Raw genomic sequence first — 16,346 nt, 5'->3', positions numbered from 1 at the left:
GATATGTTGTTGTTGGTTTTTTTTATTTAACAAGCTTCCACTTTTCTTGCAGTTTCAATTTTGGTGGCCATACTAACAGATTTTTGCTTTCTAAACATGTTGGGGATACCTAATGAGGCAAGCTAATTCAGTTTCCCCCTTTCTCTCTGTTTTGCTTTTCATAATGTCAGTAAAGGATTCCAGAGCCAGCTACTATTTACCTTGACTGTTGTAGGCAGGCACATGCAGCTACAGCAGGATTGGCTTAGGAGAAAGCCATTCCTTCCCAGCTCAAACTTTATTGTGTTGCTTATTGCAAACACACTACTGAAACCCAGCAACTGAAAGTCTGTGTTTCTCCAGTCCTCCTTCACCACATGCTAGTTTAAAATTTCTAGCTAGTGAGAGGGGAGAAAGAGAAGGGGCTGATTGGCAGAAAAAAACTTTCTAAAAACTTCTTTGTTAGAGGATTTGTTAACTGAAGTATATCTGTACAGTAAGCACAACATAGTGGCTTTATGTCCTTTCCAAACTATCTTTCTCTAGAGTTCTTAAATTCATCTGCTGTCTTTCAGTGTTCAAGCATGTATGACAAAAATACAGGAGCGTTGTTTTTTAAGTGTTCTTGATGAAACATGTGCTAGTGAGCTGCAATCACTAACTGGTTGTGTGCTATTTTCTAGTGCAATAATTTCTAGATGGGCTGGCAGCCACTCTCTTTGACTAGTCCTGTGTGGAAATGCTTTACGGGTTGTTCCCACTTAAGATTTGAAACGATTTAAAATACAACGTTTTTAATAAAATTGATTCAAAATAACACTGTTCTTATCCCGCTATCCGAATCGCTTTGTTCATCGTTCCCATCTGGTTGTTTAAATCGAAGTATTTACCTGCAAGCGTTCCTACTTGGCATGAAATCGGTGTTTAAATAAAGCGATTCTTCTCCTCCATACTTATTTGGAGCTGTCAATCAATAGTACGTCAGAATGACGTAACGTTAATCCGGAATATTTGGAAGCGATTTATCTTTTGGCATCGTTTCCATTTCATTGACAGCCAGGGAGAATCCCTTCAGAGAGCACAGAGATCAATGGGAGAGGCTTCTGGCAAAAAGCGAAGCTCTTTCCAGAGGAACTATGGGATAGGTTTTGGAGGGCAGCATCCTGTCTCCCAAGACAGCCAGGGAGAATCCCTTCAGAGAGCACAGAGATCAATGAAGGAGGCTGCTGGAAAAGCAGGGAGGGAGCACTCTTCCCAAAGATTCTCTTTCCAGGGTTGGAGGAGAAGGCAGATTCCATTTGAGAAATGGAGGGAGAAAGGCTCTATCCCCCCCCCCCCCATTGATCAGAGCCCTTCCTTGCCTGGGCGAGATCAGATGCCTCCTCGCGAGGAGCTTTCCCTTCCCTGCCTGTGTGAGATCAGATGCCTCCTCGCGAGGAGCCTTCCCTTCCCTGCCTGTGTGAGATCAGATGCCTCCTCGCGAGGAGCCTTCCCTGCCCTGCCTGTGTGAGATCAGATGCCTCCTCGCGAGGAGCCTTCCCTTCCCTGCCTGGGCGAGATCAGATGCCTCCTCGCGAGGAGCCTTCCCTTCCCTGCCTGGGCGAGATCAGATGCCTCCTCGCGAGGAGCCTTCCCTTCCCTGCCTGGGCGAGATCAGATGCCTCCTCGCGAGGAGGCTTCCCTTCCCTGCCTGGGCGAGATCAGATGCCTCCTCGCGAGGAGGCTTCCCTTCCCTGCCTGGGCGAGATCAGATGCCTCCTCGCGAGGAGCCTTCCCTTCCCTGCCTGTGTGAGATCAGATGCCTCCTCGCGAGGAGGCTTCCCTTCCCTGCCTGTGTGAGATCAGATGCCTCCTCGCGAGGAGCCTTCCCTTCCCTGCCTGTGTGAGATCAGATGCCTCCTCGCGAGGAGCCTTCCCTTCCCTGCCTGGGCGAGATCAGTGCCCAAGCGGGCAGGGAATGCCTCTTTGAGAGGAGCCTTCCCTTCCTGCCTCTCCTCCGTTAGAAATGGGCTCTCCCCACACAGAGGGGAGGTTGCAGTCCACCAGGGGAAGCCTTGTACTCCTTTGGCAGATGCAGGCGCTTGAGCAGCCGGGACTTCAGGCGCTTAAAGCGCTGAAGAGATTAAGCGCCTGTAAACCATTAAAATAAAAAATAAAAATAATCCTTATCTCTTATTGAAAGACCACAGCGGACAAAGGGGTGAGGGAAGCAAAAATGGCGACAGCCAGACGGATGGGGACAGAAAGGGCAACTCCCCCAAGGACAGCCCCATCGCACTCCGCTCCTCCCATTCATCTAACGCAATTTCAAAGGCTGTCGTTCCTATTTAAATGCTCCGGTTCCTAAATCGAATCAATGGAAAAACGTAGGTCAGACCCTAGTGTTTTTTTAACACGCGTTAAATGAGGAAAACTCGAATCAAAATTTTATTCCGCTCTACAATTCGATTTGTAGTGGAGACGATTGCGGGTTGCTCTAGAACCGTTCTAGGTTTAAATCGGATCCTAATAGGAACGCCACTCCTTGGATTCGATTCAGAACGCGGGGTTTCACCTAGTGAGAACAACCCCTTAGAGAACGGAGCTTCTTGTCTTTCCTCCTAAGCCCACCCTTCAACACTCCTTTTCTGTCTCTGTGGACAACATTTCTATTCAACCAGTCCAGCAAGCCCGCAGTCTTGGTTTTATCTTTGACTCTTCTCTGTCGTGTATCCCTCAGATCCAGACCACAGCCAAGGCTTGTAGATTCTTTTTGTATAATATTGCCAAAATCCGACCATATCTCTCTGCCTCTACTGCCAAGATCCTGGTCCATGCCTTAGTGATTTCACGACTTGATTACTGTAATGTCCTCCTGGCTGGGCTTTCTCTTTCTCACCTCCGTCCTTTAATTGCTGTCCAGCATTCAGCTGCATGCATTATCACTTCCACCCACCGCTCTGACCACATTTTTCCTGTGTTGGCATCCCTTCACTGGTTCCCCCTCCCTTTTCCGCATTCAGTACAAACTCCTGCTGTCGACGTTTAAAGCCCTCCATGGGCTGGCCCCCCCTTACTTATCAGACCTTATTTCTCCTCACCTCCCCACTAGGGCCCTCCGTTCTGGTAGTCAAGGCCTGCTGTCACAGCCCAGGATTTCTTCTGCCCCATCTCAGATTCGCCCCATTTCACTCGCTGCCCCTCACTCCTGGAACCTTCTTCCCCTGCGAGCAAGGGCCATCACTTCTTTAACCAGCTTCAAAACGGAGTTGAAGACCATTCTGTTCAGGGCAGCGTTCCCAGGCATTGCATAATTGTCACTTGCTATTTGATGTTCTTTTGTTGTCTGTTTTATTGAATCATTTCCTATATTGCTATGTATTTTATATGTATTATCCTACTAGAGATGCCCCTTCCCCACCACCATTCCCTCTGTGTCGTGTCTTTCTAGATTGTAAGCCTGAGGGCAGGGAACCGTCCAGTTAAAAAGATTGTATGTACAGCGCTGTGTAAATTTACAGCGCTTTATAAATAAAGGTTAATAATAATAATAATAATAATAATAATAATAATAATAATGGATCAGAGACATTCTTGTGCATAGCATGTATTCTGCCACTGAGTTGCAGTGAGTTCTTTCTTGTCGAGGTCACTCATGTCAAGGCTTTCAGTACTTTCTACTCTGTCAAGTTGCCATTATGACTTCTACTTCTACTTCAAGTAGAAGACTGAAGCTTAGAGGTGGTGAAAATTATAAATAGTATTTATGTGCATAAACTATTCATCATCAATTACTTAAATGGCAATTTGCCCCAATACACTTCAGTTGCATTGTGGATTTGGCCAAAGACACAGACATTGCCTGGGGAAAGGAATTAAATTTTCCATGTCTAAGACTGCTACATTAACCACTGTATCAGATTTCTTCCCTCTATTAGTTAATCTATATTTTAAATTTAAAGCTATTTAGCAGACTCCTTACACCCTTCTCTATAATGTTCTTTTGCATCCAGGCCAAGACCAGGACTGGTCTATCATTGCTGCTATTCAGTGTCGTCTAGACAGGGAAGGGGCCACAAAGCTGGTCTCAGACCTTATAATGAATACCAAAAATGAGAAGATTTTTCAAGAAAGTATCCGCTTGGCCATCCGACTGCTTGATGGGGGCAACACAGAGATACAGGTATTGCCATTGTGACAGCTTCAGCTTACCCTGAGACAACTCCTCATAATGCTTCTTCAGTTTAATTTTCCATGCCATATTGTGAGTGTGGGGTATAGTACCTCATCCAAGGCAGAGAAAGTGTTCCCAACTTTACCACCATATAGTTTATTACATGGCAGTTATCGTGTGTGACCCAAAACAGTAAAGCAAAAATGTATTTTCAATGAAATACTGTTTTACGTGAGCTTACTACATAAGAGGCTGGTTGAGGGCATAAGTAAAGTTGTCAGATTTCTACTTATATTTCTTTAATCACACCCTTGAGAGCTTGTGTCATAATCAGTGTTCTTAAATAACTTTTGCTCCCCCTCCTGGGCATTTTTAAAACCATATGCTGTGATAAATTTTACTTTTCCATTTAACACTGTTTCATTTTGGAAACATGACTGAGACATAACTACTCTGGAACACACATCTATACATTTGTTTGATTTAAGCTTTTTCAAAAACTAAGTATGCACTACACTGAACTCCAAGCTTTCTAAGACTTTAACTCAGCTACCTTTGGGTGCAATTGAGAGTGATATTATATCACAAGCCTTATGGTGTGGAGAAAACAACTGATGACTTCTGTTGGCTAACCTTGGCCACCACATCTAATGTCACAACAAAAATTTAAAATGTTAGTTTGGTGAGTCTGGCTTGCTGTTGATTCAAATAACAACCACTACCGTCTAACTGTAATGTGAAACCTGGGCTGCATATCAGTGTTGGTGGTCTTGGATTTTTTTTTTTTAAAGAGTCATCACAGGGATCTGTCAATCATTGTCTGTGTTTGCTTTCTTCCTCCTCTGTGAAGAAATCATTCTATAACTTGATGACCAGTGACAAGAAATCAGAAAAATTCTTTAAAGTACTTCATGACCGGATGAAGAAAGCTCAGCAGGAGGTCAAATCCACAGTGACTGTGAACATGAGTGATATTGGCAACAAGCCTCGTGAGGACAAAGATTCTCCTGAACATGGGAGTAAAGGTAAGTAGAAAGCTGGATATTACTTTGAGCTCAACAGAACATGGTTCAAGATGTCCTAAATGATTTTTTAATTATTATTATTATTATTATTATCATCATTAACCTTTATTTATATTCAATCAGTGACAATGGCTCAGCGTAATATTTCCCAGCTTCTAGATCCCAAAATGGAGAGGAGTAAATTCTTGAAAAATGCATGGGTCCTATAACACATGGTCTTCTCCCACAATTTTCTAGCCTTACTTAATCAGAGAGCAGAGGACCAACTCATTTCATAAACAAAAATTTTGGTAGAAGCTATGTCACAACTTATATGAAGGACAGCCTACATGGTTCAAGTTGACAAACCATGTTAGGGTATCACCTAACTATTAGGGAGAGGGAATTCTTGATGTGGTTATCAGCCTGAAGCTCAACCTCCTTGTAGCAAGCCATAACACAGTTTTAAATCAGGCAGTCTTCTGGAATATCGAGGCAACATTTTTTTGACCTTCTGGATTGAAGTGATAAACCTTTGGACAGTCTGTTGTTTTGGAGTACAGTGTCTTACCATTAGCCATACCAAGTTGAGCTGGTGGGAGTTTGGAGAACCAGATGTTTTCCACCTTAATTCTGAATTACGCTTTCAGGAAGGAAGAAGAATAGTACAGTAAGGCAGGGTGGGTGATGGTGACCCTTTCTCTGAAAGCCAGGCTGTTCTCTTTGGCTTTGATGTTTTATGGTTGTTCTTGTGCTGGATCAAGTGAATTTTCTTGCAGGGCGAGTAGCAACATTCATGCTGCCCAATGCTCCATCCCGTTACCCAATGGGTGTAGGGTTCCGGGCTGGCCATGATGCAAGAGACCAGAGCAGTGAGATGGGTGTGTCAGTCTTGATCATGGAGCCAATTCTGCGCTTCCTGCAGCTACTATGTGAAAATCATAACCGGGATCTCCAGGTGACTATCCTTCATGAACTGGGTGCCTTATGCAAAACGACTAGTGTTCTGATTCATACTCAAGGGAATTGATGCTGTTAAAAATTAGTCCACCATTGAGATGTTTTTATGTCCTGCTCTGTGTTTTTCAGAACTATCTCCGCTGTCAGAATAATAAGACCAACTATAATTTGGTGTGTGAAACTCTACAGTTTCTTGACATCATGTGTGGTAGCACTACAGGACGGCTAGGCTTGTTGGGACTCTACATCAATGAATACAATGTGGCCCTAATCACCCAGACACTAGAGACTCTAACAGAATATTGCCAGGGACCATGTCATGAGAACCAGGTAATTCTATTTTCCTTGTGGGTCAAAAAATGCACATTACAGTGTGCCCTTGTTTTACGTGGGGGATCCATTCCGAACACCCCCCCCCCCCGCGTAAAACAAAAAACACGTATGCTTGAGTCCCATTACAAGTAATGGGTCTCGTGCTCGTGGTGGCGTGCGCATGCCATGGTCGCATATGCCATTGTTTCTTCCGGCGTGTGGCGTTGGAAGAAGCGGCACTGCTTTCAGCGTATGCTGTAAGCAGCGTAGAATGCGCCCGCGTATGACACGGGCACACTGTATTTCACAATGGATTGGAATGATTTGATTCATTTGTTAAGAGTAAAGAGCTGCTAGACACAGTGTCTAGCAACGTATGAGTGTCTGAAGAGGAGCAAGGATTTGAAGTTAGATGTTCTCAGCTGCGAACCATTTGAATAATTCCATATATTAATTTACAGAGTTGCATTGTGACCCATGAGTCAAATGGCATTGATATCATCACAGCCCTAATCCTCAATGACATCAGCCCCCTCTGCAAGTACAGAATGGACCTGGTTCTTCAGCTAAAGGTAGATGAAGAAGCTAGAAAAATGGTGGTGTGACAGGGAGGTATGGGATAATTAAAAAGGACTTTTCTGTATGTGTGTGTTTGCATAATGATGGGAGCTTACATAATCTTTAAATAAATCATTTATAAACCATTTATCACAAGACTAGACAGTCACAAAATCTACTTTTGTGTATCAAGCTTCTTTTGGTCTGCATTTCCTCAATACATATAACACTTTTATCCCACTCTGTATCAGAAACAGAACGAGAGTGATCAAACCACAGGTACTAGCATCACTCAAGAAACTGATTAATTCACATGTGTGTACCAATTTGTCGGCTATATGAGATGGCAAGATGTTTGTAAGGCAAGTTAACAAATCTGATCTGCCAAGAGTTTCTTATAAACTTCACATATTCTTTAACAGGTAGAGTGGAACCATACACCAAGACACTAACACATTCATGTCCTGGAACAGCGATGGCAACTGGGTGACCTGGGGGAATATATTAAGTTGCCTTATCCATACCTAGACCATTGTTCCATCTTACCCAGTACTGTGTACCAGGGCTGTGAAGTTGGTTCACAGAACATTTGACTCTGACTCCAACTATGTTTTAATACTGCCTTACTTTGCCTCCAGCTCTGACTCTATAAATGGCAAATGCATATTAATTAGTAATTACAAATTTAGTGTAAAAAATACTAGCAAAAGGGATTTCCTCTCCACCACATGAATCATCAGGGTATTTAGACTTGAGAAAACATAAAATATATATGATTAATTTTTTTTCTAAATTTTTATGCAAGTAAATATGCACAAAAAACCTCTAAGCATTTAATATTATACTTATTTTTTTTTTTTTTTAAAAAAGCAAGAGTTGAACTGAATACATTTCTACTGAGTGACTCCATCTAAAGTTACTTCCAACTTGGACTCCCTGACTATTGAATCAGTCAACTCCAGTATCTAACTGATTGGCAGTAGTTTTCTTAGGATCTCTGGCAGAGGTCTTTTGCAGCCCTGCTATTGGCAATCTTTTTAACTGAGACACTGAAAATTTAATTTGGGATTTCATTAAATGTTCACTCTGTCATTAAAGTAAGGTCTTCATATACAGAATTTTGTCCAGTTTTCATTTCTTGTTCAGCCAGGAATCTAAGCATGGGGAGTAATAATGAGTTGGTTCCAGTTGACATTATTATTGGGTTCTGCTACCTTTCCTCCTCCTTGCCATCTTCCCTACCACTTTTGAATCTTATGAAGTGTCTTTGTGCTGTGCATTGCCTGTTGTAGCTGTGAGGAGGTTGTGCTGATTCTAGCAGAGTGAATGACATAAGGAAGGTTTCAGTTTGTTATTTACTCCAGTGTGGTGTATCTTTGTTAGGACAATGCCTCCAAGCTTTTGTTGGCCTTGATGGAGAGTAGACATGACAGTGAGAATGCTGAGCGGATTCTTATCAGCCTCCGGCCCCAGGAATTGGTAAGGAAGTCTGGGGAGGTGGGTATGATTTGGTTGGTGTATTTGTTAATTTTGTGTTCGGCTTCACATCATCATTGAAACAAAAACGTGGAGGACACTGTGGAGACAGAGCAGAGAAAGGGACCTGCTGTTTCCGAGGAAGTTAAGATCCACTGGAATATATGACATTAATTGCCCAAGTAGTTTGGTGTACTATTTCTTAATGTGACAAATTTTCCTCCTGCTAGAGCTGTGTAAAGTTACAGCCTGCTGTGTTTCATGTACACAGAATCCAGTTGCTTCCAAGCAGCTGATCTTAGGTCTGCATGGGTGTCTTCACTGGAAAGTCATCAAACAAATATGTCAGCTCTCTTGCTTTCTGGCAAATACAGCAGAGGGGGCAAGAAATGTTTGAGCTACAGGGACCTTATTATATGTTTCAGATGGGTCAGGAGTTGAGACATGTTAGTTAAGCATTTGAAAGCCATTTGTCTTGCTCTTCTGTGGTTTCCAAAGTACTTGGAAACGTTTTGCAAGAATTAGAATAAAATGCGTAATTAATATGAAGAATAGGAGTTGTGAGCTCTGGGAATATTGAACAGGGCAGCAATGTGAGTGAGATAAAGCAGGGACGTAGCCAAGGGGGGGGGGTTTCTTGGGGTCTGGACCCCCCCTTCCATTAGGAAAATGAATGGTGTGTGCTGCTGTGCCGCCTCACTCAAGCCCCATTATAATGGTGGCACTTAGTCTGGACCCCCCCTTCCTAAAATCCTAGCTACATCCCTGGATAAAGACCTGTTCATGGTATTTGTTTCACTTTGTGATCACTGGAAATTTTACTCATCTCTGGGTTTTGCACTTTTCAGTGATTTCCTGACTTAAACTTAAAGGAAACTTAAAGAAATGGTCTCATTGCAAACAGACTGATAAGGTGTGAAATTCTGTACTGAATAGCTTTTACTTTCTTTTACTAGATTACTGTACTACAGCCCTGTCTACACGATCTTAGTGGTTTAATTGCTGGATCTTCTGTGCAAAATATCTTACAGGTTGATGTGATTAAAAAAGCGTATCTTCAAGAGGAAGAGTGTGAGAACTCAGAGGTTTCCCCCCGAGAAGTTGGACACAACATCTACATTTTAGCTTTACAGGTACTCTGTATTTGGATCGTCGTTCTTCATAAAGATGTGTTTCTCCCTTCTGTAATATGATGTCCTTGTATGATGGATTAAAATGGGATACTATTCCCACAGTTTCCCTATCCTGAGCACCTTTTTCAGGACAATTAAAACAGTTCATCCAATCCAGCATAGGAAGATTTCATCTTAGCTAAGGTAAAGATGGCATTCTGAATTTCATTTATTTTATTTCAATTTATTTTCCATGAAAAGAAATATGGATTTGTGATCATGTTCTCTCTTCAAGGCCAAATGTGCCTAAAATATACACAAAAATCCAGAGGAAGGTCATATAGTGCCCAGTTTATCTAAACAATTTTATGCTTCCATCAGGAATCTTAAAGATGTTCTAACTTTCTCCTGTAGTTCTAGCTAATCATTTTAAAGAAACAGTAACAGTACAACTAATTTAGGCATATTTTGATGTTACACAGAAGGAGGGACAGCAGATCATATAATATATTTCTTGTTGGGGTAACAGCCATAGTAGAACTCTTGTGCCACCCTTACATGGATGTTTGGTGGCAATGCATGAGAGCACCTTCTTGGTGACAGCTCCCATACTCTAGAACGCCCTCCATTGAGGGACTAGACTGGCTGTCTTTTTGCTATTGTTTCACTAGCAAGTAAAAACTTTTTTATTTAGCAGGATTTTGGGAACTACCTGTTTTAGATTAAGATGTTATACACTCACCCCTCCACATTTGTGGCTTTGACTTTTGCGGATTTGATTATTCATGGATTTTATTAATATGTTCTGTCTAGGAATATATAGATTCTCCAGTGCAACTCTGTGGTCAACTTTAAACAGAGGTTGCACTGAAGGACCTAGAGATTCTTAGAGAGAACACTCCACTACCTATATGTAGCTCCTCTAGCGCAATTCTATGGTCAGTGTCTGGCAGATGTTGGCCACAGAGTTGCACTGGAGGACCTAGAGATTCCTAGAGAGGTGTTCTCTCAGGTGTTTTTGTTATTTGCGTTTTTTCCACATTCACGGGGGGCCTGTGTCCCCTAACCCCAGCAAATGTGGAGGGACAAGTGTATTAAACAATTTTTATCTTACGTTTTTATATGTATATGTTTTAACGTAGAGATATCTTGTAGCACCTTTGAGACTAACTAAAAGAAAGAAGTTGGCAGCATGAGTTTTTGTAAACTACAGTTTACTTCCTCAGATGCATTTAGTGGACTGGAAACCAGGGACAGACATGTATCTTTAGGAATGACATCATGTTGCTTGCATTTGTTGAGAAAGAAGATGTCTGTCTGCACCTGGGCAAGTTTCTTGAAGAAATTCATGGATTTCCACTCCATTTGGCTAAATTTGGTGCTTTCCATAGTGGTAGAATTCAAAAATTCAGTCGTGCTAGTCTGTAGAGTTAGTCTATAGAGAGAGCTTGTAGCTCCTTTGAGACTAAATGAAAGAAAGAAGTTGGCAGCATGAGCTTTCATAGACTCCAGTGTATTTCCTCAGATGCATTACTTACAGGGTTCGACAGACTAACAGGGCTATATCTTTGAATTCTACTAGTATGTTTTAATGCTTTTTCTAATTCTATAGTTGAATGATATTTTAAACATTTTAATGCATATATCTACCTCCTGGTTTTACTCATTTTTTTAATCATGTAAGTCACATAAAGTCCCATTTGGGGGGAAAGGTGGGGATACAAGTCAATACATTGCCAAACTATACTATCTAGCACCCCTCCTCCCAGTGAGGTACATATGCTGTATCTGATTGCCACCTTGGGAGAAAGGCAGGCTATACATTAAATCAATCAATCAATCAATCAATTATAGAATATATACATTTTGTTAATGGGATGAGGAAGTGTTCCACTTGGAACAGTACAGTAAAGTTCAGAAAGAAGCAGCGTGAGGCCCTTACAATCCCCAACTAGTCTTCAATATTTTATAAATCTATTCTCAGAACCCAGTGGAAGACTTTCTCCAGATTAATGACTAAAGAACAATCAGCACAACGCCCATGACCATAACTGCTTTCAACCAGACCTTGTCCATGAGTTGCACTACTTTATATTTACACAAGTTGTGTGCACCATCAGGTAGTGAGGAAAAAGCAAATAATTTTTTTATGACTGGAGCTGCTTGAAATTAGACTTCAGTGCAATCAACTTTTGGCCCCTCCACAAATGTTTCTAAGCAGTCAACAGGCTCTTTCTCTCTTGCTTAACCATTTTTTTCCTCCATCTCCTCACATTTTCAGCTCTCTCGGCATAACAAGCAGCTTCAGCATCTCTTGAAACCTGTAAAACGGATTCAGGAGGAAGATGAGGAGGGAATCTCTTCTATGGTATGTACATTCACTAAGAATTTCCACTGAAAAAGCAAGTCGTAGGTATGACTTTTCCTACTACCATTGCACTATGATGGAACAAAATACACCAGATGAAATTTTTCCTTCTATGTAAATTTAAAACGTCTGGATTAAGCCCAAGGATTGTAGCAAGTCGAGAAGAGATTTTAAATGAATTAGTCATAACCACCAAGAATAGTGAGATTTAAGGTAAGGCAAATGATAGTCTAGGTCAGTGGTTCTTAATCTTACCTTACAAATCACAGGTTAAGAAGTTCTGGTCTAGGTCATGATGATCAGATTCCTTCAGTTGGCTTTTATTTACATTGCCTCCTCTTCAGAGTAGTAGCAGCTTTGCTTTCAGAGAAGAACATCTGGTGATATTCCTGAGTGGGATGGGTAAAACATGATCTTGGCCCCACCTTCTTCATTTAAGACTTTTTCCTATATGTGGGCTACTGTGACATGCCTAGACCAATGAGCTCTCCAATGAATTGCTGTTGTACACATTGCCATAGTGTCTCATGCACTGTACAATATTTTATTATTGTAATACATAAAAACTTAATGAACGCATGGCTGAAGGCAGAGTCCATATACTGCAGTGACTCCTGAGTGGGGAAATAGTATTGCAAAATAATTTATAACAACAGAAAAGAAACTTGAAAATCTGAACACAGAATTTGCTGGATGATTGTACACACTTGTGCAAACTTTCATATGGGCATAATGGTCTCTAGACACACTTAATATAGGGACACAGGTGAGATTGTCCTGTAGTTGAAACAAGTTGTTCTTACCTTCAGAGACAGCAAAACTGACTGTTTGGCAGTCAGTTGGCTCAGATAACTGTGATCATCTGTGATTCCTGTTTTTGTGGGGATTTATGGGCACTGGTTCATAATTTGCAGATTAGTGCTCATTGGCTGTAGCCTTTTTTAGTGAATTGGACAGCTTTCTCTGTGGGGACCATCTTGACACCACTATATTTGCTTCATTTTCCCCCAAACTTTGTGAAAACTAATAAATACAAGGATATGTGTTGCTGATGTTCATTGAAGAGTGTTCTCAAAATTAAAGTTATATTAAGATGTATTTCATTTCATTTCCTTTCCATGCAGCTCATTTTGCACAACAAACAACTGACACAGATGCTGAAATCATCAACTCCTGTCCAGGAGGAAGAGGAAGATCCATTGGCATATTATGAGAAGCACACATCCCAGATAGAGGTGGGATTCACTTTTTTCTGCTTTATATACTATACATAATAAAATTTCTCATATCTATCAGCCTGATCTTCCTTTATGATTATCTAAATTGTGTATTAATCATTATGCCAATTCTCTTGGAATTCACAATGCTGCTTGCCACAACAGACACAGATGTATCCGAATTTATATCACCAGTAGCACTATATTCACTAGCATTAGCACTGTGTAGCCAAGATGTGAACAAGTTTTTAACTTGTTTTAACTGTCCTAATTGCCTTGACCTCACTAGCCAAACTCATTCATCCAATAGTCAAATACCAGCTTTTCAAATGCCTTTAATGCTCCCAGCCGATCATCATTCATCTCCAGAATTCCACATCCTCTAACCCTCTACCCAACAGATCATGTTCCTTAATCTATGTAATACTTTTACCCATATTTACATAGCATATCACATAGCATATAAAAACAACAATATACACACAATTGTAGAACATCACGTAGCCCAGCAGGACTTCAGTGTAGAACTTTAGCACAGATTGCTCAAATAAACCTAGAAAAATTAGAGTGTGAACACTAAAGTCAATAATCAGTTGGATTCCTCTTAAATGAGTGGTTCATGTATTTTCATTGTTGACTATTTTTAATTGACAGCCTATCCATAAGATGTGGTAATTGCCCTGGCATCCTCAACACTAAGATTCTCTCTTAATCAAATTTTAGGTAAACTGCTTAACAAAGCATCCGTGAGCTGACTGCCATGAGAACCTACAAAACTTTTATTACTCTAAGTGCTGCTTTGCTTCAGAGGCATTTGGGGAAATAAAGGTGCAAGCAAAGCTACAGCTAGCTCAGATTAATGTTTTGCTTGGTGCCACTGAACTGGAGGATTTTTATTCACTGAAGGGGATAGTATTGTCTTTCTCTTTATATTATAGCCTCAGACAATTTTGTGATCATCCGGATTATTTTGACAATCTTACTTTTGCCCAGTTGCGTAGAGCCTTCACAGAACTGAGGCTTAACATGTTTGATTCAGCTGAAAGAGATGGAAGGCTTAAAAAGGTTCCGAAAAACGAATGGAGATGTATTGTTGGCTGCCCATATTCAGAGGATTTGATACATTATTTAACCTGTTGCCCTTTGTATAAAGATCCTAGGGACCGTTTTATTTTACCCTTAATCAATAATAAAATCTTTTCAAATTCTCAAGAAAAAGTACTTTACCTCCTTATGGACACAGATAAATATGTGACCTGGCGCATAGCGTTGTTTACTCTTGCTGCTAAAAAGACTGGGAAGAAATACATAGCAGAGATTGCTGTTCCCAAGTTATCTATGGGGATAACTTGATCTAAAAGGGCCCAACTGTAAATTTGAACATATTCATGTTATCTAAGTTGTCCGCAATTGTTAATGTTAAACTTTTGCTATCTGATACAATTTGTCGTATATTGTTTTTACGGAAATTTTATGTGTATTGTATTATTACCTTGATTTTGCAATGGCCATTGGTCAAAAGCAATAAAGTATGTATATACTATGTCTTTCTCTAAGGGTTGTTCGAAATTTCTCTGGGCTAATGACATCTTTGTGGATAATTCAGACCTGGGGGGGGGGGGGGGTTACTTGATGTTTCACAATCCCACTGATTCAATGGGTCTACTTTAAGCAGGACTAACAACAGAATTAAGTAGACCCATTGAATTAGTGGGATTTTCCTACATGTTGCCTCACCATTGAACAACTGATTGAATAAATCTACTCTAATTGGAACAACCAACAAGATGTCAGCCATCAACTCATACTACTGTTATAGTTCATGAATCATTAGGATAGGTGTAGGCTAAGACCATAGGTTACATCCAACCATAGAAGTAATAAAAACTGCTGTTAAGAATAATCTGAGGACATCTCAATTACTCCTTTCCCTCAGATTGTGCGCCTGGACCGAAGCATGGAGCAGATAATCTTCCCTGTGCCCAACATCTGCGAGTTCCTGACCAAAGAGACAAAATATCGGCTGTTTACCACTACAGAGCAAGATGAACAGGGCAGCAAAGTCAGCGACTTCTTTGAGCAGTCATCTTTCCTCCACAATGAGATGGAATGGCAGAAGAAACTACGCAGTAAGCTTAGGACATCGGGATGGGGGCTGTTCATGCAGAAATAATTCAGAATGCTGAATTGCATTTTACTTGGCAAATAGGCATCCTACTCCACACTTCTGTCTTTCAGTGGAGGTAGAGTCATGTGCCCTTGTGAGGAAGGCAGAGGAAAGGAGGAATTATTTCTTTTATTTTGACCTTTTTGACCTTTTTTACTTTATTTCCACTGCTTCCCCCTGGCAATAGACCACTGGGGTGCCTTTTCCTCATCTGCCTCCAATCTCAGGACTACTTCAGCTCCCCTCTAGCATCTTCTCTTTCATGAAGCTTGCAGCTATGAGTTGGAGTCCTGCTCAGTCATTTCCATTCTCCTGTCCTTACACTGGCCTAAATACTCAAAAGTCACCAGATCCCCATTTGATTTTGGAAACTAAGCAGGGTCAGCCTTAGTTAGTAATTGGATAGGAGACCACCAAGTTCTATGGGTTATATTTCAGAGGAAGGAACTGCCAGGTAAAATGCAAGGAACACTTCTCAGTATTCCTTGTCTAAGAAAACCCTATGAAATTTATGGGGTTGCCATATGTCGGTGGGGAACCTAAAGGCACATGCTAGTGCTATCACCACAGACACAATTGTATTTCTTGGCATACAAATATGAGCTTTGTGGGTTCATAATGTTCACTTCACATTTGAGGACCCCAGAATTCTTGTTTGGTTAGGATTAAAATCACTGGGGACAACACCTCAGATCTAGTTTGAACATGCTTTCTTGGAGAAGGTGTGAATACAAATGCCAGTGTTGTTTCCTGAGAACGTTTGGGGAATTGCCTTCTAAATTATTTGTTCTGATTTGTGGGAATGAATAAGAAGAAGCACATCCCTAATCTCAGCTAAAGTAGATTAAGTAAATCAGTGCTAACTTCATAAATGTAATTTACACTTACTTAATATTTTCTGGCAGTTCTGATCATTCTTCCCTATCTAGCAGTAGCAGTGTAACATAATCAGTTTTTGTGGTTTTTGTGTTGACGTAGCTGGTTATATATCCCTTTAAGAATTATGTGTTAGAGGACCGAATGTAGCATGGATTTTCCAT

General features: G+C 40.9%; 1 protein-coding gene across 3 annotated transcripts in view; it reads left to right on the top strand.

The window, feature by feature from the left end:
• ITPR3 (inositol 1,4,5-trisphosphate receptor type 3) overlaps nucleotides 1–16,346 on the top strand; it is a 128,828-nt gene that overhangs the window by 100,282 nt on the left and 12,200 nt on the right. For all 3 annotated transcript variants that reach the window (XM_089514723.1, XM_089514722.1, XM_089514724.1), the window contains 10 exons: nucleotides 3,972–4,141; nucleotides 4,983–5,157; nucleotides 5,916–6,094; nucleotides 6,226–6,426; nucleotides 6,870–6,980; nucleotides 8,350–8,445; nucleotides 9,474–9,575; nucleotides 11,836–11,922; nucleotides 13,047–13,157; nucleotides 15,076–15,268. In XM_089514723.1, coding sequence (XP_089370849.1) covers nucleotides 3,972–4,141; nucleotides 4,983–5,157; nucleotides 5,916–6,094; nucleotides 6,226–6,426; nucleotides 6,870–6,980; nucleotides 8,350–8,445; nucleotides 9,474–9,575; nucleotides 11,836–11,922; nucleotides 13,047–13,157; nucleotides 15,076–15,268 — 1,425 coding nt within the window. The remainder of the gene's footprint in view (nucleotides 1–3,971; nucleotides 4,142–4,982; nucleotides 5,158–5,915; nucleotides 6,095–6,225; nucleotides 6,427–6,869; nucleotides 6,981–8,349; nucleotides 8,446–9,473; nucleotides 9,576–11,835; nucleotides 11,923–13,046; nucleotides 13,158–15,075; nucleotides 15,269–16,346) is intronic.

The sequence above is a fragment of the Sceloporus occidentalis genome, unplaced genomic scaffold (assembly GCF_023333645.1).
Source record: "Sceloporus occidentalis isolate IW3139 unplaced genomic scaffold, rSceOcc1.0.p SCAF_3, whole genome shotgun sequence".
NCBI lineage: Eukaryota > Metazoa > Chordata > Lepidosauria > Squamata > Phrynosomatidae > Sceloporus > Sceloporus occidentalis.
Note: the sequence above shows the minus strand (reverse complement) of the source record. Positions and strands in the feature narration are given on the sequence as shown.